Source organism: Pholcus phalangioides, unplaced genomic scaffold, assembly GCF_987345545.1.
Source record: "Pholcus phalangioides strain wild (caught in Gottingen) unplaced genomic scaffold, Ppha-v1.0 ptg000039l_1, whole genome shotgun sequence".
Taxonomy (NCBI): Eukaryota; Metazoa; Arthropoda; class Arachnida; order Araneae; family Pholcidae; genus Pholcus; species Pholcus phalangioides.
In genome coordinates, this window is record NW_028301625.1 from 26308862 (window position 1) to 26330047 (window position 21186).

The 21186-nt window shown below is 34.3% G+C and overlaps 1 protein-coding gene across 2 annotated transcripts in view; it reads left to right on the top strand.

Annotated features, from left to right (window-relative positions):
• LOC149065770 (GTP-binding protein Di-Ras2) overlaps positions 1–18545 on the top strand; it is a 48822-nt gene extending 30277 nt beyond the window's left edge. The window contains exons 1-4 of one of the 2 annotated variants that reach the window (XM_089253708.1): positions 7528–7691; positions 14262–14444; positions 14535–14824; positions 17132–18545. In XM_089253708.1, coding sequence (XP_089109834.1) covers positions 14307–14444; positions 14535–14824; positions 17132–17306 — 603 coding nt within the window. In that variant the 5' untranslated portion in view covers positions 7528–7691; positions 14262–14306 and the 3' untranslated portion in view covers positions 17307–18545. Of the gene's footprint in view, positions 1–7527; positions 7692–14261; positions 14445–14534; positions 14825–17131 lie in introns of those variants that run through there. The other variant, XM_089253707.1, reaches the window with a different exon arrangement.
• The last annotated feature ends 2641 nt before the right edge of the window (positions 18546–21186 follow it).

The window sequence follows — 21186 nt, forward strand, 5'->3', positions numbered from 1 at the left end:
AGAACACCCTGTATAACGAAACCAAAATCCAATCTAAATGTTAAACACTCACTCACACTCACCAGGGGGTCCTTCGAAGCACCCCTGGTAGCAATACTCGTTTATTTCATTTTATTGTAAACTGAATTTCAAGAGAACTCGGATCGATGCAGCACCTCCTAGAGATAGAAGGCGTCCACACGAGTTGCTACGTTCATCTGAACGTCATGAGAGTAGTCCGGTAAGACTACCTAGCAGGTTTTCCATATTTTGAACCAGCATCCTATTTCGTTTCTTCTTATTTTGGCTTAGAATCTTCCGGGTTGGTTCACAAATACCGCACGGTGATTGAGTGTGAGGCATAGAAATCACCAACTCTGTACCCGTTCGTTTCTTTTCCGCACAACAATGATACTAGCATGTGCAGCGGAATTTTTTCTCTGAATATTTTGAGTGAGGACGGACTACTTACATGACGACACGAGCAGCGTGCGGAAGCCTTCTAGGAGGTGCTGCTCGGTCCCGCCAGAAAGAGCTAGATTTCCCTACGTTAAACGTTCCAGCTAAGAAGTGAGACACATACACCTAAATTATAAACACTTCTTACGTTCTTCTCTCTAAGCTTCCAGTAGACGACCAGCCTAATTGATTAAATGGAGATCGTGTGAGACTCAGAATGTCTTTTTCAAGTGTGTAAAAATATTTGGAATTCGCCAATGTGTTGCAGTTATTGTGATGCTTTCCCCCACCCTTTTCATACATATGCACCTGGACTGTGACGCGCATTGTGCTTCCACAAATGTTTAAGTTTCACATTATTTTGTGGTTACTATATATATTTTAATTCCCCCCCCCCCACCCCTTGTACTTTGAAAAAGTGTTCTCATGTTTGATCGGGTAGGGTGGATGGATCTGATGGGCTGGGGAAGGTGTTGCTACTTTTCCAACAGATACCCTTTACGTTAGAGGTTCCGTAAGGAATATTAACGTGGGTATCTGTCTGGTAGTTCAAGTTATTGTGATGGCGAGGAACTATAGGAAATCTCATAAACAATATCTGGCATTTGGGAACTTCAAAAAGGCTTTCACCAATGATAAAAAATAAGACAAGCCGTGGATTAGCAAAAGAAAGCAAAGAAAAACTAAGTATTTTTTTCTGTGATTCATTAACATTAATCCAAAACCCTTATAGGAGAAAAAGCTCTTGCAACTCTTAAACCACTTATGTAACCGAACTGAACCACTCATATTGAAATCCATGGCACTAGTTTTAAACTGTTGCTTTGAAAGGTACTATCTAATCAAAAGCTTTTCATATCAATTTTGGTAACTTATAACTTGCAAACTAGGCTTGTAATTATAAGGAAATAAAGATTTTGGCCAAACTAATATCCATTTTTTCTTGCTTAATTAGCTCTTTCCATGCTTCAGATAAATTTGCATCCTTCTCCCACCATAGAACTTGGAAAGACGGAAGTTTCTAGCGAGTTATTTCACCAAAACATATTTCTCCATGCATATATAATGAGTGACCATAATACTCTTTATACTGCCATCTAATGGAGGACTGCTAACAACTTTCAGAGTGACCCTCGTATTAGGCAAGACTCATAGGTCAGATCATGATCTAGTAAGTTTGTTTAAAAGTTTCAAAATCTTCGAGAGGATCGTAACAGTTTCAAATATTAACGTGTTCATCTTTACACATCCCTTTTCCCTGTGCATTTCGGTTCTTTTTAGATGAGCCTAGCCGAGCAGAAATTCTTGTTCTCCGGTAAATTACGCAATTAAGTTTCGGTAGCACCCATGATGATGATGACTATGCTCGCTCTCTTCTCGTACAGAAACTTTATCTTACTTATTGGGTTTTAGACAAAATGTTTGTCTACTGAGAGCAAATTTGTGTCACCCGCTCATATAATTCTCCATCTCAGGTAATCTCCGAAGGCACCAACAGGATTATCTCTGCCAAGAAGTAATCACCTCCATCTGTCTGAAAAAGGATTTACTTGTCTCAACGACACAAACTTTCGAGACAGTATAAGTCTTACCCGTGATCAAAGTGTATTTTCACTCATATAGCTATATATATGCCGCATATACCCTATGTAATTACACTACATTCGAATCAAACGTCGAAAAATTTCACTGTTGAGAAAACTTTGAGAAATACTTAGGTGATGTTGAACCAAATAAATTTCGATGGCATGAGAGTGTATCGGACACCAGCTGTCAATTCAACTTTTCTCCTATGTCCCTTGGCAGCACAAACAAGTGTTTTGAGAGACAGAAGCAGTTATTTATTACCCACAAGGCCTATTAAAGCATATTGTCAGTCGCTTATCATTCCCAGAGGCAATTACAAATTTTATCTATGAACAGCAATGTTTATTTTTAAATTACTCGACGTCATTAAACTCCATAAATACCATCAATGTAGAAAACGTCTAGAAGAGAGAGAGGAGTCTATTGCGCCACTATACAAACAACTGATTCTTTCTCAATAAATCTCGAGTTTAGTCTGGTAATATATTTTTGAAGAAACTGGATTCAATGTCCACGGAAAAAAAAAAGCACATACATCGTAGTTTTCATCATTATTACGATAATGGAAAAATATCATTGATGAATGAAACTTTTCGTTCAAATTCAAAATATAGTTTTCAATACAGGAATTCTTGGAAGAGATTTTGCATTGAATTTGAATACGGATATTCTGGGTTGGGGTCTTTTACCTTTTAACATGGACAAAAAGCCTCAAAAACTATGCTCTATTAGAAATATTTCAATAAAAATATTATTTAACTATTTAGTATATGCTATGTTATGCTAAAATAAAGTTTCACACATATCTTAAATACGTATATTTTTGCAAATTTTCAAACATTACGAAAAAAATTTATTTCTAACATCTTATGCGCATAGTAAAGTAGCATGACATCAATATGATTGAATAAAAATTGATTGAAAATACAGAAAACTGTACCGTTCATCAAAATGAAATAAAATATCGAAACTTCATTGACTCAGTCTTATCTGAAATTAAATTCAAAATTCAAATTTTGAAAAATTTTAAATATTTTTTTCCAGAAACCAAATATTTATGAACGGATCTCAAATAGTTAGTCTCGTATGATAAACTAAACAGTTTCTTTATTTTGAATAAAATTTTCTTCAATTACATCTATGGCATGCTATTTTATCACCGGCGCAATGTGTTAACAATACATCTTTTTCATTAATGTTGAAGAGACGCAAAACAACAAGTATCAGAGACAGGGAAAACATTGTGTTATCATAGCATAGCATATACAATCGAAAACATGTGTACCGAATTTCAAATAAATCAGCAGTTAAATAATATATTTAATGATGTTTCTACTACAACTAAGTTTCTGAGGCTTTTGACTATGTTAAAAGGTATGAGACCCCCTTAAATGTCATATCTAAAAACTAATTTTTTCATTTTTAAACGGCGATTAAATAACAGATTTTTGCTAAAAAGTTTATATTCTTTTCATTCTATTCCAGCTAAATAAGAACTATCTTCCTCCACAGGATTATCAATACCGTCAAATGGGTGACTTGGGTACAAATTTTGAACATATTCTGTATTATCTCTCTTATAAATTAACATTTTTTAATAAAAATTGCACCACTAGAGAGAGAGAGAAAGAAGAAATTTTTAGGTATTTGTTTTGTGTTTTGCTACTTTTTATAATAGAGAAAAATGAATTCTCTATTCACAAAGTCGTATCCAAGTCATCCCGTCAGGTGGGGCGACTTAAGTACACTGCTCCATTATCTTGATATTTCACCTATCGAAGCGTATGCTTCCATCTCATCCATTGGAAATAACTCGTAACAAATAAAAAAATTATTAATACATAAATTTTGTTTTTATTACAAATATTTAGATTACGGAAAATTATTCTTTTATGTCTACAATGTAAATCTGCCCAGTCACACATGCTTGTTTTTTTGGAGGGGTTATCTTTGTCAATACAGAGAGAGTTAGATGAATACCTAATCTCATCTTTGAGCTCTGACTTCCAATATTTATTACTTTTTCCATTATATTTACATGATATTCGTTATCAAAAATCTCAGAAATCTGACCTGAGCGTATTCTTCCCTCATATTTGACAGAAATAAAATCTCCAACTCTGATGTCGGGTCGACTTTATCATTCATCAAACTGTTCTGTAGTAGAAGTTGGAACTCTACATGTTGTAACTCCATCTTTCTTTTCTTGTGGTGCAGGAGAATCGATTTCAGAATCTTCTGGCATGAAAAGGCAGTTTTTTTTTTGCACTTTTTTGTCTCTTATGTGGTTTATTTATTTATTTTTGGTTCTACTGTAATTAGTACTACTGGTTATGTGAAGCCTCCTTATGGTTTAGAGTGTTTAGACTAGCGGTTCTCAACCGGTGCTCCGAGAACCACTTGGGGCTCGTGCACTCTCCAGGGGCTTCACGGCCGCTCAAGAGAAAATAAAAAAAAACCTGTAAAATTTAAAAAATAATTATAAATATTTTTAAATAGTAAAAATAAATCAGTAACTTTGATGAATAAGTAAAAAATAAGCCTATGGGCCTCCGCCATAGAAATTATATACCAAAAAGGCCTCTGCGAGTCAAAAAAGGTTGAGAACGCTGGTTCAGACTATAAATTTCATCAATGGTTATTTTTTTCCGGGACATACTAATATAAAATACTATCCCCAAGTCACCTCGCAATTCTTAAACATTTCATTAATCATACAACCATTAATTTACAAATTGATTTACAGTAAAATCCCTCTTAATGGACACCCCCCTCATATGTGATCACCCCTCTTTTACGGCTAAGTAATATATATTTTTCCCTTGTATAACAAAAGTGTGCATTTCAAACCCCTGATTAACGGTCACCTTTTGTTTACGGACTAATTTTTTTTTGTCGGTGACCGCAAAACAAAGGTTTTTCTATATAGTTAGATAATTTATCATCCACACACACACGCGCGCACACAATTGAAGCAATAAGAAAACCTACCAAAGCAAACTTCTGTCAGGACTGAAGCTGTGAAAACAAAGTTTTGCAATGGTTTCACGAAACCTTAAAACACAGGTTATGATAAAAGTAGGAGGGGAAAAAAGATGGGGTAATTATGAGAGATTTGGGCATAATATTTAATTTTACATTCACAGCGGCTATGGTGTCATATAAAATAAAAAAATTAGAGCATGTACCCAAGTCACCCGTCGTTCGACAGTATTGCTTTTGTGTGTGGTCTATTGTTGCTTTCATTATTTTACTAATTGCATGGACATTCAAGTTTTTTTTGTTTTGCTGTTAAGTTATGACACTGCTACTACAGTATAATATGTAATTATAGAAATGATATATTGAATGTCAATTCCCTCTTGACTCACTCCTCTTATAAATTCAAATACATTATCTGTTTCCTAAAATACCAGGAAGTTTATCATGCCACTGCATAGAAAATGCTTTGATGTCTAGTTTCGCTGTTTTCGACTGAAGTCACTTGATACGATTACATTGAGCTTTTCATGGAATCCTGTTTCGAAAGTCTTTTAAAGGGGGATGTCAACCGTGAGATTGGTTTTTCTTGGCCGATCACATATTCAAAGGTTTCTACTTGAATTCCCCAAACTCCCGAAATCGCTTTGAAACTTGGCAAATACGGAGAATATGGTTCAGTTCTCCTTTGGTTCAAATCTTCCCATGAAATACGTTTCGTAATTAACTTATTTCACTATTTGAAATACACGCGCTTCAATATTTATCTTCCTAAACTCGAATTCTATGAAACATTCAATTTCGATTTATAAAATTCAGGATAAAAACAAAATAGAATATTATTAGCTTAATTGCAGCAGAGTTAATTCATGAAGAATATTCTGCGCTTTAAATTTTTTTAATGTATATCAGTTTTGATGTATACGTATCAAGCAGATTTCGTTATCTATGAATGCGTTTTCACTCGGAAAATTTGCATGTTATTTATAAGACGAAAATCAAAAGTCTAATTTTTCTAGCTCCCACTGTTTGTTATTTTTGAATTTTGCAAACCGTGGAAAATATGTGAATTCGCCTTTGAGTTTCCAAACCGAAATTCCTAATTTATAATCGAATTAATGAGGCCTGAAAATAGCCTGGAATAAGAAAACTTACCACTTATAACGCATACTTATTTTTAAGCAGTCGATCAAGATGATAAAATGATTTATTCGAAATTACGCTCAATAGTGGACGGATCTTTCTCCCTTCTCAGCAGTCTCGAATGAGGTAATTCGAATTGCAATCCTCCTCAGGAATCCATACACCAACTTGCTTCACGAAAGAAAACAATGTAAACGTACATATCACATAATGTGTACACCAGGCTTCATTTTTGATTTGCTTTGCTGAAGGCTTATGACTAATGATTTCGTCTTTTTGTAGTTCTTTGTGAGTATTTTGTATTTTTGACTGTTTGAGAAAATTCCCAAAGTTATTCAGCTCCAAATAAACTTTACTTTTCAGTACCATATTCACGGATATTTCTGACTTTTAAACGGTAAATAGACTCAACGTTCGTTATTACGATCCCCCTGATTCCACTTGAAATGGACGTTATATTGGGAGGTCGTTATATCGAACGTTCAAAAAAAGTCTCATAAGAAAATTCATGTTTGGAAGTAATGAATTATATTACTGTATTAATTTTGTTAAAATTTAAGCATTTGTGCGGTGAAAATGCACCAGCTTAGAAAATAAAATTGTATATAATAATTTATTATCTGCATGCAGCTGAGTGCCAAATTCTCTAATATTAATGGTCGAGGCCAAATACAATTTTGGCCAACGAAATACACGTAGCTTTACATTTCCTTGCAAAAAACAGGCGAAACAGAGAAAAGATCGGACATTTTATTGGATTGAATATTCGTTTTTGGATCATTATATTGGATGAATAACAACCTGGTATACTTAGGAAACATTTTGGGACTTATCGTATCCGTCGCTATAATGGTGCGGTCGTAATAATGGGCGTCGACTGTACAAGTATTATTAGTATGGAAATGGTTATAATAGACTATCGAAACATGTTGTTTCGTTATATTATTGCTATGAATTTCAGCGGATATTTTCGCATTTCCGCTTGTGTTACGTTCTTACAGTTTTATCAGTCAGTAACTATCCATCAAAGCACATAATTATTCGAAGGTCAATGTCTCAGATACTACATGAAATTTTCTATCTTTCTTAGGACAAATATAAACATATAAAATACACACAAAATAGTATAAAAAAAAACAAAATGAAATTGTAATGGGGTGACGAAAGTTACATCACATTCGTTCAATATCCATGTCGGATGTACAGCTCTGAAAGTAATTTTATTTGTTTACTGTAAAAACCCCTTGACAGAAGAAGATCTCATTTTGCAGACAGCCCCGGGTATTTAGATGCGGTTAATAATCGTTTCCTTTCGTGAGTCGAAAAGATATGATTTCTTTGAAAACAACAACCGATCAAAGTTCCGGTGTAATTTCCGCCGAACAATAATCGTCGTTCAACGATGTCAGTTCAAAGTTTTCGTCTCGGCAAGCGTATCAAACTTTTTCGAAGACAGTATAACTTGTGAAATGATAGGCTGGTTTATATTCGAGTTGCGCTAGAGAGGCCACATTTGTTGTTTAAATCACCTTGCTTCTCTCTCGGTAAGTTTCAGAATTTTATCGATAACTACGAACAAATAGCGTTTCTATGCGATTTCACTCTCGAATCGGTGAAACGAAATCGAAATAACTTTTTTCACGTTTGCTACTAACGAATACATTTCAAGATTGCAACGTTTATATTGATACAGAAACGGCTCGAATGAACATTTCCTATTGAACGTTTTCCGAATCTCCGAGAGAATCCTTTCATATTCTTGGTAGCATTTTCTAGAAATTTTCGATAATTAAAATTTATTCGAGCTAAAAATTCTTTTCCATGTCGCATGTTTATCATGCACCAAAAACTTTAATGCGTGTATTGTGTAAATACGAGTATTTGAAAAACATTTGGCATGATGCCCTTGACATAAAGCCAGGGAGCAGCGGTTGAGCTTCGAATCAAAATCGATACTCAAAAGCTCTCGATATCTTCAAAAATGGAGAGAAAATGAAGAATTTTCCATTTTTTTCTGTTAAAAAATAAATAAATATGGGATTCGCTTGATATATACAAAATGCATGGCAATTGATCAATAAGGGGGAAAAAACATAGGTATCGGAAAGGTTATTAGTAAAAATTTTTTCATTTCATTCAAATCACGCGTTATTATCCGTTTTACTATAAGTTATGCACGCTATATCGAGATTTACGCTTGGGTTATTGATCTGCGAAAAGGAGCCGAAACAAAAGCTTTATTAATGGACTTCTTCGTACGAGAAAAATGGCCATGACAAATACACACACGCACTCTCTTTGTGTGAAGTATCAGCGCATTGGAAATACTGGTAATGTAAAGAATATAAGTACCTTCATTAAAAATTTTGCGTGATGTTATAAAATATCCCACTTGTGAGTATTTCTTAAAGCTCTTTTGATATTCGGTATTTAAGTTGTGATGCCTTTCGGTTTGTCACGTAATCATTGGATGATTTATAGAAAATTGTGATGCTATCTCTCTCTCATATAAGTCTTTTTATTAAGTTTTAACGGAGTTGGTGCACGCAAATTTTCCAAAAAACACACTAGTGAATTTTTTACTTTTCAAATACTATGAAATTTTCTGCGTCTGTGTTCAAGTTTGTGTTCCACCTGTATTAGAAATGTTTTAAAAATATTTTTTTATGAACTACCTGGCCGGCATTATGTATGCTAATGTTTTCCACTAAAACGCTCTATTCTGAAAACTAAGTTTTTTGTTAGGTAAGGAGCATTTTTTCGAACACTTATTCAAATGTCTTGAAACTTGTGTGTCTCTCAACACTAGGTAATGCATACTTTAACACGAATGTTTTCATTAAAATTATTAAAAAATTTTTTATGGTACAAAATATGGGTAAATTTTAGTGATTTTTGAAAAAGGCGCATGTTGTTGAAGTTAAAATGCGAGAAAAAAAATAACCAAAAATTTTAAAATCCTAAAAATACTCCTGATACTTCTATAAAAATACCATAATATTTGAGAAAAAAAAATTGAATTCCTGAAGTAAATATAAAATTTTTAAGTGTTCCTTAAGGGAAGGAGATTTCTCTCTCACACACACACATAGGAAAAATCATGTGAAGACAAGATCGTGCAACACCCCCCGTAAAAAACAAATAATGCATTTCAACAAGTCAGCAAGATAAAAAAGTTAAGATCACATCGAAAATTGGCATCTGTATAATGAAATCAACTGAGACATAGATTCAGCCTTTAACCTTTTAATGATAAAATTTTTGATTAGAGCTAATAAGTTTTTTTGAATTAGTACAGAATAGTACTGCGTATATAGGGTCTTACTGAGGTCTTTGCATATCTGCAACGATATATATTGATGGAAACACTCATAATTTTTTTTTCCCATTATAAGAAACTTTGAATTTTCTTAAAATGCAAAAAAAAAAAAAAAAAAAATCGACACATTCAGTTTATACGTACAGTACTTATGCATTCAACGATGAAACGCCCTCCAGGACGAATTTATCCACCATAATCATTCTAGGCATTCGGGCTTTATCTGCCCTTTTTTGATTTGTGACTTTAGTCCAATTCTTTTTCGAAAATTGATAAAGCGAAGGAAATATAGTATTTCTTTTGCATAAGGAATCTTCTTCGAACGCTAATAGTTTTCAGCTACAATTGAACACTTTTCCTTGCCTGATGATCTCTAGAGCAGTGTTTTGCAAGCAGCATGAATTCATGCACACACGTGTGCTTTTGCAGATGTGCAAAATTTTAAAAATTACCCATAAAATAGAAGTGTGTAACTACTTTTTTGCTTGAAACGACAGTAAGAATAAAATACAAACGAAGCACATTACAATGTAGCGAAATCACAGTCAAATATGCATTACAGCAAACAAAGAGTTGATAATTGTGTTGTTAATTGTTATCTACCAAAAAATTCAAAATATAAAATGGAAAGGTATGACTTTCCTTTTCTGCAAAGACGATTCTCACCTTAATTCTTCATACCTGCGGCAGTAATAAAAGTTTGAAAAATGTTTTGCACATATGAAAATTTACGCATTTAAGGTTTAATAAGGTTCAATCGTTGTTTCGAAACAACACACCTGAAGAAAGTGAGTCATGTCAGAATATCTACTGAGTGATGCCCATCAGTGTACTTGAATCTAGGGATGTATGGGGGACATGCATCTAGTAGGTGCTGCCATCCACTTCCTGAATCAATAGTCAGTGAATGCAGTTTTACAATGTCGTGGGTCCATCACTCGTGAAATGACAGCACAGTGGTGATTCTAAGAATTGAAAATTCAGCAAAAATTCTATTTATGTCTACGACTATATTAACTTTGATACCATAACAAATGATTTAAAGATCAAACAATATTTGATCGTTTTGCATCACTATGGTCATTTCATGCACACGTAGATAGATTATATACTAGATCAGACCCACACTTTGATATTATTTTCCAAAATGCGAAATCAAGTCTCTCAAAAACTGAAATTCGAAACCAGGTTCACTGTAAAAAACCGAAAGCGTCCAGGTAGCTCATCCAACTACACACATTGTTCATTAAACCACCCATGCTCAACCGATGGCACGCGGACCAAATGTGGCTCGCGACCTCAAACCTAATTTTGTAAAGATAAACTAAGCGACATATTCCCAGATCACTTAAGTTGGCCACTTCACATTTAAAGATCACGCAAGCGGTCTGCGGCACATTTCCAGATCGCTCACGTCACCCACAGCACAATTCCAGACCACTGACGTATCCCACAGCGCATTCCCAGATCATTTAAGTGACCCACAGACCAATTCCACTACGGCAAAATTCTACAGAGAACAAAACGAAGAAAGCACTTGAGCGACCCTCACCACAGTTCCAGATCACTTGAATAACCCCGCAGCATATTTACAAATCCCCACAGTACTATTTCAGAGCACTCACGCCACCTGCGACACATTTACAGAGCGGCTAAGTGACCCGTGGCATATTTACTGATCACTTGATTGAAGGGAACGCGACACGTTTTCAAATCAATCAAGTGCCCCACACATCAACATCGAATCAAATCAGAGAAAGATCACGAAAACCCCTCCCCCCCCAAAAAAAAAACAACATTAATTCCAAATCTCGAACACTCATAAAAATTCATAAAAAGAATATCTCCATTATCTTGCGTGAAGAATTCTTTTAGTAAACTCAACGAGTGAGTATAAAATTTATAAAACATTCAAAATTGAAGATAAAATTATGAAAACTTGCGGCCGAGAGAGAAAAGAATAAAAGAGAAAAAAAAAATACATATATTTTTTGAAAAATCTTCATTAAATTAAAGTGTATTTTTGTAATTACCTCTTAAGATCTCGACAGAAAATAGCGTCTTTGTTTCTTCTTCTTTTGTGGGTTTTTTTTTGTGTGTGTTATATTTGAGACAATGGCGAGACGAAAAGGTTTCTTTCCGTTCCCGATTCTAGGTTTTCTCTTAAGAAAAAGAGAAAAAAAAGAATTAAATACATAAAGACTTAATCAAGTGAATCCGATTTAACCGAACATTTCCGTGAGAGAAAGACAGTTGGGATTTTTCTTATGCAAAAGAGAGCAATCTATGGAATTAAACTTTTACATCCCAATCGCCTTTTTCTCTCCTTAATAAAATTGTCTTCTCCCCTTCCCTCAATTCGGAATAAATTTTTTATTCAAAATAAACGACATTATTATTTCATTTATCCGCGATTAAATAATTGCAATTATTCGACTGATTCTTTTTTTTTTTTTTCAATGACTAATTGCAATGTTATTAAAAATATTCAATAATTATTTGTGCAATGTCAATGTCGACTTAAAAAATTTATACGCGGAGACGAATTTATGGTTTCGATGGCCGGCTGCCCTTGAATAGTCTAATTTGCATGACCATTCTTTTTTTCGAATTTGCCAATCTGGGTGGATTTTTAGCTAGGTTCTCCCCTCACACTGTGAATGAACATCTCTGTTTCAGTGCGTAGATTCAATGTTCTGTTTGGCTTATCACTCTTTTGGTAACTCGAATGCTTGCGCAGTCTTTCTCTGTCATTCTTTTTGTCGCTCACTGGCTCGGTCCTCTACTCTGTAGGTCAATCAAATGTTTGTACACTCTGTAAGTCCCCCTTTTTTGGTTTGGTTACTTACATGCTTACTAACTACATAAATCACTTTTTTGTCTATTTTAGACTAGGTCTGTTTTTTGGTCACTCACAATCCTGCATTCTGTTTTGGTCACTCACAATCCTGCATTCTGTTTTGGTCATTTATATGCTTGCAAATTCTCTAGGTCACTCTTTTGTTCACACACTGACCTAGTCCTTTGATCTAAGCAGTGGTTCTCAACCTTTTTTGACTCGTGGAGCCCTTTTTAGTAAAAAAGATTTCTATGGCGGAGCCCCGAAGGCCTAATTTTATTTATTCATCAAACTTACTGATTTATTTATAATATTTAAAAATATTTATAATTATTTGTTTTCAAATTTACGGTTTTTTTTATTTTCCTCGAGTGGCCGCGGAGCTCTTGGAGAATGCACAAGGAGCCCCAATTGCTCCGCAGAGCACCGGTTGAGAACCGCTGCTCTCTAGGTCACTTTTTAGTCACTCACATACTTGTAATCTCTCTAGGTCACTTTTTTGGTAACTCACATGCTTGCAAACCCTGTAGGTCACTCGTTTGGTCAATCAACGACCTAGTCCCTTGTTCTCTAAGCAAAGGCGGATTTAGGGTTTCATAAATTTTGCCACCCTTCTTCCATTTTATTAACTTTCTTGACCACTTATTTTCCAAATTTTCTGCCCTGGGCTGTAGTCGGCGGCTAAGCCCCCTGTAAATATGCCTCTGGCAATACGTACTTCGATTTTATTTGGAATCGATAATATCGTATACGTCAACACACGATATCAAATAACATTCTGAAATATTACTGGAATAATTATGAAATATTATCGGGAACGCCAGACTTTCCTCATGCAAACAGTCATGTTTACCCTCGACTAATATAGTATAATGCTGTATAATATGCCATACTTTAAATGATGGAAGCTTTTTCGTGAAAACCGTCGATAATGCCTGAGTTATTAATGATACCAGGATGTGTTTTGGTTCGCTCATAAAATATTCACGTCTAAATCATGCATGTGCGTGGCGTGCATGAGTAAGGCGATACCTCTCCGAGTTAGGTCTTTCGCTGTATCCGGAATTTAACATGGTATTAGGTTACCGGATCTTTCGCGCAGACAAGTTTTAATCACTTAATAATTCACGAAGCAGTAAGGTTTCTGTTTCGTATTAGTTGATGAATCGAGGAAAGAGAGGTTTCGTAATTCCGTGTCGCGAAATACATAACAAATCACCAGCCCCCGCTAATGTATTTCTAGGCCACGAAATACTATATTCGATTGAGTATTGTTTATGAATCCGAGAAAAAAATATCAATTTTTCATTATCTATCCTCATTCTTACGTGGTAATCTAAGAGGTTTTTATAATTACGAAATATTGCTCATCTCTTTTGTAATTACTATTTTCTATGATTGATGATAAATTCTAGCATCGTATATCTCCATGAAATAAGATCTTGGAGTGCAGTTTTGAAGATGAATCATTGACTCAGAAGAAAATTTTAATCATCTCGTAAATGCGTCCTTAATAATTTAGCATATTTTATCTTCCGCATTATCTATATATACAATAATTTTTATGAGCACAGCCATGCATTATATTACTATGGAAATACTGCCCTGACAGGGGTAAAAATAGAAGAATGCTATTTATAAGAATGATCGTCTCTGGTTCAATTTATTTGTCTTGAGAGGTAGACAGGAAAGCAAGAAGAAATTCGGATAAACACAAAAACACGATTGGAATCGTTTTTCTTTTGTGTTGTTTTTTCGCCTAATTGATGGAATGAGCCATTAGTGGAAATGATTTGGTACTGCTGGCAGACAATGGTCATTTATCATTGTTTGCCTTGGGGATTCATTCCCGAAACTCGATAATGCGATTTTCTTTTCTTCGCTTATTTACGTTATTATTCGCTTCTACTGAGAAAATATGTCATTAGTTAAAAGGGAACTTTCTCATATTCACAGGTGTCTGGAACTCAGCTGGAATAATCGGCAGAGTTTTGCACCGAAATGCCCGAACAGAGCAATGATTATAGAGTAGTGGTGTTTGGAGCAGGAGGTGTCGGCAAGAGTTCGCTCGTTCTTCGCTTTGTCAGAGGAACTTTTCGTGAAAGCTACATTCCTACAATTGAAGATACATATCGACAGGTATTATTCGCATATCTTACTTGGTATTGGAAACTTTTTAGAACCGTTGTGCTTGTCAGATTACGTTAATTTTTAATGTATATTCTACAGGTAATCAGCTGCAACAAGAACGTTTGTACTCTTCAAATAACTGATACGACAGGCAGCCACCAGTTTCCGGCAATGCAGCGACTGAACATTTCAAAAGGCCATGCATTCATTCTCGTTTATGCAGTGACCAGCAGTCAATCTCTGGAAGAACTACGCCCAATTTTCGAAGTAATCCGAGAGGTAAAAGGAAGTGAAATTGAGGGTGTACCTATTATGCTCGTTGGCAACAAATGCGATGAAACTGAATCTAGAGAAGTACAACCTAGCACCGGAGAAGATCAGGCAAAAAGGTAAACATTCATTATTCGTTCAAAATACATTCGCTTTCAAAAGTTGAGCACGTGACGGTTTATATAACATAACACTACTTTAATTTTAAATCTCTAGATTGGACGGGTAGTGGGACCCGAAAAAATGGTACTAGAGCAGTCCCTTCATGTGGAGCTTTCGGCGCACAGTATTGGCAGCTATTGTCTTACCAAGTGATGCTACAATCCGCTTGGCTACTATAGCAATATACCGATCATCAGAGGGGGTAGTAACCTTTAGTCGATCGGGCACAGGTCTTTGCATAACTGCTTGACTTGCTTGAAATTGTTTCCATAAGTATATTGCTATAGTAGCCAAGCGGAATCGACGAGCGATCTCCACAACTATTTGTTACATTCATAGTTGCAGCACCACTTGGTAAGACAATATATGCCGGTACTGTGCGCCAAAGGCTCCACATGAAGAAAGTGTACGCCTGAGTACCACGTGTTCGTGTTCCACTAACCGTCCAATCTAGAGATGCAAAATTAAAGTAGTGTTATGTTATACTTGTACAAACCATCGCGTGCTCAACCTTTGAAAGCCAGCGTAAATCGAGTACAACTTTTTTAAATGTTTTACTGTTGGTCTTGTATAGATAAAAATATGCCAGTAACATCTTGTTAGTATGTTTGATCGATATCTCAAAACAATTATTCACTCAACTAATCTAATAAAATGTGCGTTAAATATGCAGGTCACCATATAGGTGGATTTTATCAAAGCAATACAATAAACTCACGCCAACCAGGATAACGAAACTACCTACATAGATACAATATTGGTTTGGTAAACTTATCGTAGAAGTTTTACTTATCACATGTCACCAGACACGATTCAAAGCAGGCCAAAAAAACGTCAAAAGCAGACAAAGGTTACTAAATACTTAAATGCGAGTCCTTCTGCGGTTCATCGACTTTCACAATAATTTCCGGCCATGCGCTCGACATACAGTCGGTTTATTCAAGGATGGTCAAGACCAAGAGCTACAACAAACGCCCAATATATTTGCTGTTAGGTGCACAGGGTAATAGGATCTCGATCCCAGCCCAGCTTAGGTCTTTCTTTGCTGCAGCCCCAAAATTGTGATATCATCAGCTAATGTCCACGATGACTTCAAAGGTGTTCCGTATGCGAGACGACCAGTTATTTGCGTATTGGTCACCTCTCTTCACAGAAGGGATACTTTGCAATGGACACGTCTACGTGTCTACTGAAATGCAGATCAAAGTGAAGAGGGTTTGTTTTTCATGGATAGTCTAAGTTTAGCTTGCAGAGTGAAAGCAGCGTTGTTTCATTTGAAGAAAACCTGGAATCATCAAACCTCAGTGAAAGAGATTTCTTTCGAGGACAGAGTGTTTGTGTTTGGGGTAGTATCTTCTTAGGTGGATGTACGGACCTCAATAACTCTCTACGTGAAACCATGGTCACTAGAGTCTGTAAAATATATCTTTCTCTACTATTCTTGATATTTATAATCCCCTCGAGCATGTTTGGGACGCTTCAATCGACGTGCTTCTGCTGCTAATCCTCCTCGTGAGACCCTGGCTAAGCCTACTGCAGTTTTGCTCAAATGAAAATAATGTGAATTCTTCACTTTGTGAATGTTTCACATTTCACAAAGTTTAAAGTGATAATCTCATCGCTAATATCATTGTATCATTAAGTCTGTTTCTTAGAAGTATAGACAAACACAACAAAGAATGCTGAACAGTTAGAAATTTCGGGGAATGCTAGGACTTTGTCTTTGTTACATTTTGTTCTAATCTGCTGGTATGCCAGAAATTCTCAGAGAGATGACATGGCTTCTATGTTGTCTTGAGGAGCGTCATGGTAGTTTGTGATTCAGTAAAAGCGTGTACTGGCTCGAGATTATATGAAGCTGTCATTCTTTACTTAATATGGAGTTTAGGTAATTCCGTAAATTCGGTCTTCATACAGTCAGATAAAATGTCACGCATATCAGTGTTCTCTTATCTTTATCTCATTATCTTATCTCTGATCATCTTATCTTTATTCTTGTTTCAATTAATCCTTATACTTTTACCACCATTATACTTTACTCACACTTATTATAGCTTACCTTTTACACACACACACACACACACTTATATTATAAACACCAATTTCCATCAAATTCCTCAGAGAATAATTTTTTTAAAGTTTTATTCTCTAAAAATGCTCTAAAGGTAATTAAAAAATTACTTCTAAGTTTCACAGGCTGAAAAAAGTTGGTAGATTAAATGAATTAATCAACGTTTGTTTTTATAATTTTTTTAATTCGACAGATGGAGCTGTGGTTTCATGGAAACATCAGCCAAGAATAATTTGAACGTAAAGGAGCTGTTTCAAGAGCTTCTAAACATGGAAAAGAGAAGGAATGTCAGCTTGAACATGGACACCAGCAAGAAGAGGTCGCAACTCAGGAAAGAGAAACTCAAAGGGAAATGCTCACTTATGTAAAAATGAAACAGATGGAAAAAAAGGAACCCGGAAGAGAAAAGATTAAAACAAGATTATATATAAGCAGCGCGAATTAAAAATATATACATAAATATGCATGCATACATAATATGTATGTATATATATATACATTCCCACACATATATTATACATATATAAATCTCCAAATTTTGATTCATTTGATAATAAAAATCTTATCAGATAAAAAATTTTATCAATTCATACAGAAAAAAAATTGAAGTATACGAAAATAATATTGAAAAAGATATGTACAGATTTGTTCCATAATATAACAATATAACCAAACTATATATATAAATACACATATATATAGAAATTTTTGCCTTAGATTTTACACGCGGCTTCCAGTTTGAGTCTAAAAAGATTCTTTTAATCATTTTTTAAAAGTTAAGTTTTTCTAGATAACGTCGTTAGTTAGATCGATTGATTAAGGCTGTTATCGCTTTTATTTGCTTCGCGAAGATTTATATTCACATCGTGTGAATAACCAATATTAACAGGCGATATTGTGGCTGATTCGACATAAATTTGATTTCATTAAACAATTCTTACAATCGAAAAAAATCTATGTATAAAGATTTATCAAATGGATTAATCACCGAAGAAAATGGTGGCTTATGGCTTACTTAATGCATCGTTGTAATAGTACAAAACGGTCATCGAAAGCAGTGGTTGGTTCCTGTTGTAAAAATGGAAAAAGAACTGAAATTTTTCGATGAAGCTTGACTGCAAATTTAATGATGAATTCACGGCTTGTGTTGTATTGATTGTATTGTATTGCAGCAGTTCATTGTGCAGCTCACGGAAGAGAACTACTAAAAAATGAAGAAAGTTTAATTAAAGCGTCCTTACCAATGAAAGCAATACTTCATCTAGTGAGAAATGTTTTTGGTAGAGTTCTCTAGGAAAAAAATAGAAATTTTACGAAAATCGTATGGCGACTGTAATACGAATAGAAGTGAATACGAAAAGCCTATATTATTATAGAAAATAAAAAAATGTTCAATAAAAAACTGTTAACGATGCAAAGGACATGACCGAAAAAAAAAATGAATAAAAAGATTGACATATCCAAAAAAAAATTTTTATTTAATTTCACAAAATGATAGCATGTTCAAGTTTGATCAATGTAAGCGTTTAGATATACTTAAAACATGTATCTGGATAGTTTATAGCAATGATGTAAAAAAATCACGTGTAGAAAATTAGCAGAATAGCAAAAAAAAAAGAAAAAAAAAGAAAAAAGTGATTATCTATTTCCTGATATTGTAAATACGTATTTATTGCTAAGAGCATGCGTTTGTTTCAACGAAAGCAAAGTGTTGATCCAAATCCTACTGTACAGTGAGATGCCGTTACTGCCAATCATTTGCCTAACATGTTTCAGTTATGATGCTGAGACCATCAAAAAACGTATTTTTATCAAAATTGAGCCTTTTTTTATGCGGCCGATTTGTAACGATCCAATGATAGACCTTAAACATTTCAAATGACTAAACAGATGCAATGCTTGCTTTTTATTTACTGTGAAATATCTATATTAATTTATTTGAAACTTATAAAAACCAAACTGGTTCGATTGAGGTGTAATTTACAGCATTCTAAAATCGTATGAAATGCTATTTCATGAAAGAAAATTCCCGGATGTGACCAAATCAGAGCTTAAACCTAAGGTCCATGCCATTGACATGAATAACCGTTGACTAAAGTGGCATAGCCTGATCTGCTACGTCAAAATTGTCGTTTAAGGGGTGGCACGACCTCTGATGCTTCAAAATGTAGATTTCTCAAAAATGACTTCATTTAATTGCAAATAAATTGCTTAAAGAGTTCCATGTCAATTGGTCAATTGGTTCTTTCAAAGTAAAAAAGGAAGTAATGAATGAAGTATTAAAGTATATTCAAGAAACAAATTTTGGACGTGTTTTTCTCAGGTTGTTTTTCTGAAGTTTTTGCAGCTCATCCGTAAGATTAAAAAAAACATTACTGTGTGTGTGCACTAAATTATTCAGAAATTTTGCAGAAATGTTTATTTGATATGTGTTGATAAAAAATAAACTTCCGATTTGGCAATCGATTAACGGGAAGTGTTAAAAAAACTGTTCAATTCAGATTTTTTAAATTTATTCATTTTTTTCAAATTTTCTTCACCTTAAAAATTCCTAAATTTCTAACGATATTTGAGGTTCATTTTACTGACGCATTTAGTGTAAATTAATATCCATACAAAATTTCAGCAATTTTTATGCATTAGTTTTATTTTATTTTACGGACAAGCTAAAAAACTACAATCTGAGAAAATCGCGTATAAAGTGTTTTTTCTTGTATGAATTTTTTCACTATTATTCATTCTTTCTCTTCGAATTTAGAAGAAAAAATTGAGGGATTAATACGAAGTTTTTGCATTTGGTTTGCGTCTTCAAAGTGAGGAATTTTTTTAGTCATTTCTGGAAAATCAACTTTGTATAGAGGTCGTGACACTCCTTAAGGCAATAAGACAGAGATGTACTCATAACTAACAGGTCTGATTGACAAAAACCACTAATTAGTTCAGCAAATTTTTTAAATGAATTAATTTTAAAGTGCAACTGTTAAGTGATGCTCGATAGTATTATTATTTTTTCGCTCAAACTTTCTGTACTTTATGTGTTGCACAGTTATTACTCAGGTACATTGACACATTGACAATCTGCAAAATGAAATGATGTAAAATAAAATGTATGAGAAAATATGCTGCAGATCTCTATTATCATTGAGTGTGTGTGGTATTAAGTACGGCATCGTTTTGCGTTAATATAAGTGGAAAACACTTTGCTTCGCTTTGAAACAAATGAAAGGCTCATTTGCGCACTCGAAGAGAAAGTGAGAGTGAGAAAGAGAGAGAGAGAAAGTAAAGGGAGAGAAAAAAAGAAATATATATCTAGTTTTTTATTAACTAAATTATGTGGTATGTATTTATGCTTCTTAATTGTTACTTATTGGTGCTGATTTGAATTTGTTGAGATTTTACCTGATATACCTGGCAATACTATCTTCCTGATTGCTATCGTTTACGAATAACATAAGGAGTTGATCGAAACGCACCTTTCAATGTTCATGTCTACTGCTCCCCCGGTCGAGGTTAACAAAAGTTTAAACATCTCAAAGGAAATTAAGATGGCGAGAAAGATTATGATCCATGACTCTGGCATATCAATTTGCTTGTAATCCGAATATAATTCACTAGAATTTGCGATTTAGAAATATCGCTAAAAAGGACCTTTGAAGACCCTAATGACCTCACCACATTTTTTGCAATTTAACACCGGATTCGCAACATGGGAACAGTAACGATATAAAACTGAATTGCAGTATTCTAAAGAGCTTATACTGTGCGATCGGTTTACAACGATAATTGATCGATTGCCAAAAAAATTCTATGATCGATCAAAGTGACTTTCTATTATTTCGTGAGGGAAAAACAAAATATACAAAGTGAATCTTGCACTGAGCCAAATGTTTAGTTATTTGCAAACTACTATATGTACTTTTACACGTCACCGTCCATCAACTGCATTGAAACTATTAACATATTTTGCCAGAGTCAATCCGACTTACGCATAAATGAAAAAAAATATTGGGGCATTCTCCTATATAGGGTATTGTTACTATAATATTGTAATTATTGTCGTTGGGTTATAGATTCTTGTCAGATTTTTATTTTTTCGGTTTCTCTGTAAGATAAAAAAAAAGTCGCACAATTAGAGCATCTTTTTATAATTATATATACATATATATATACATCTATATTATAAGTATTATATTTGTTTACTGAATGTATTGTTACACTTACTGATGTTTTTTAGTCATCAAAAAAAAT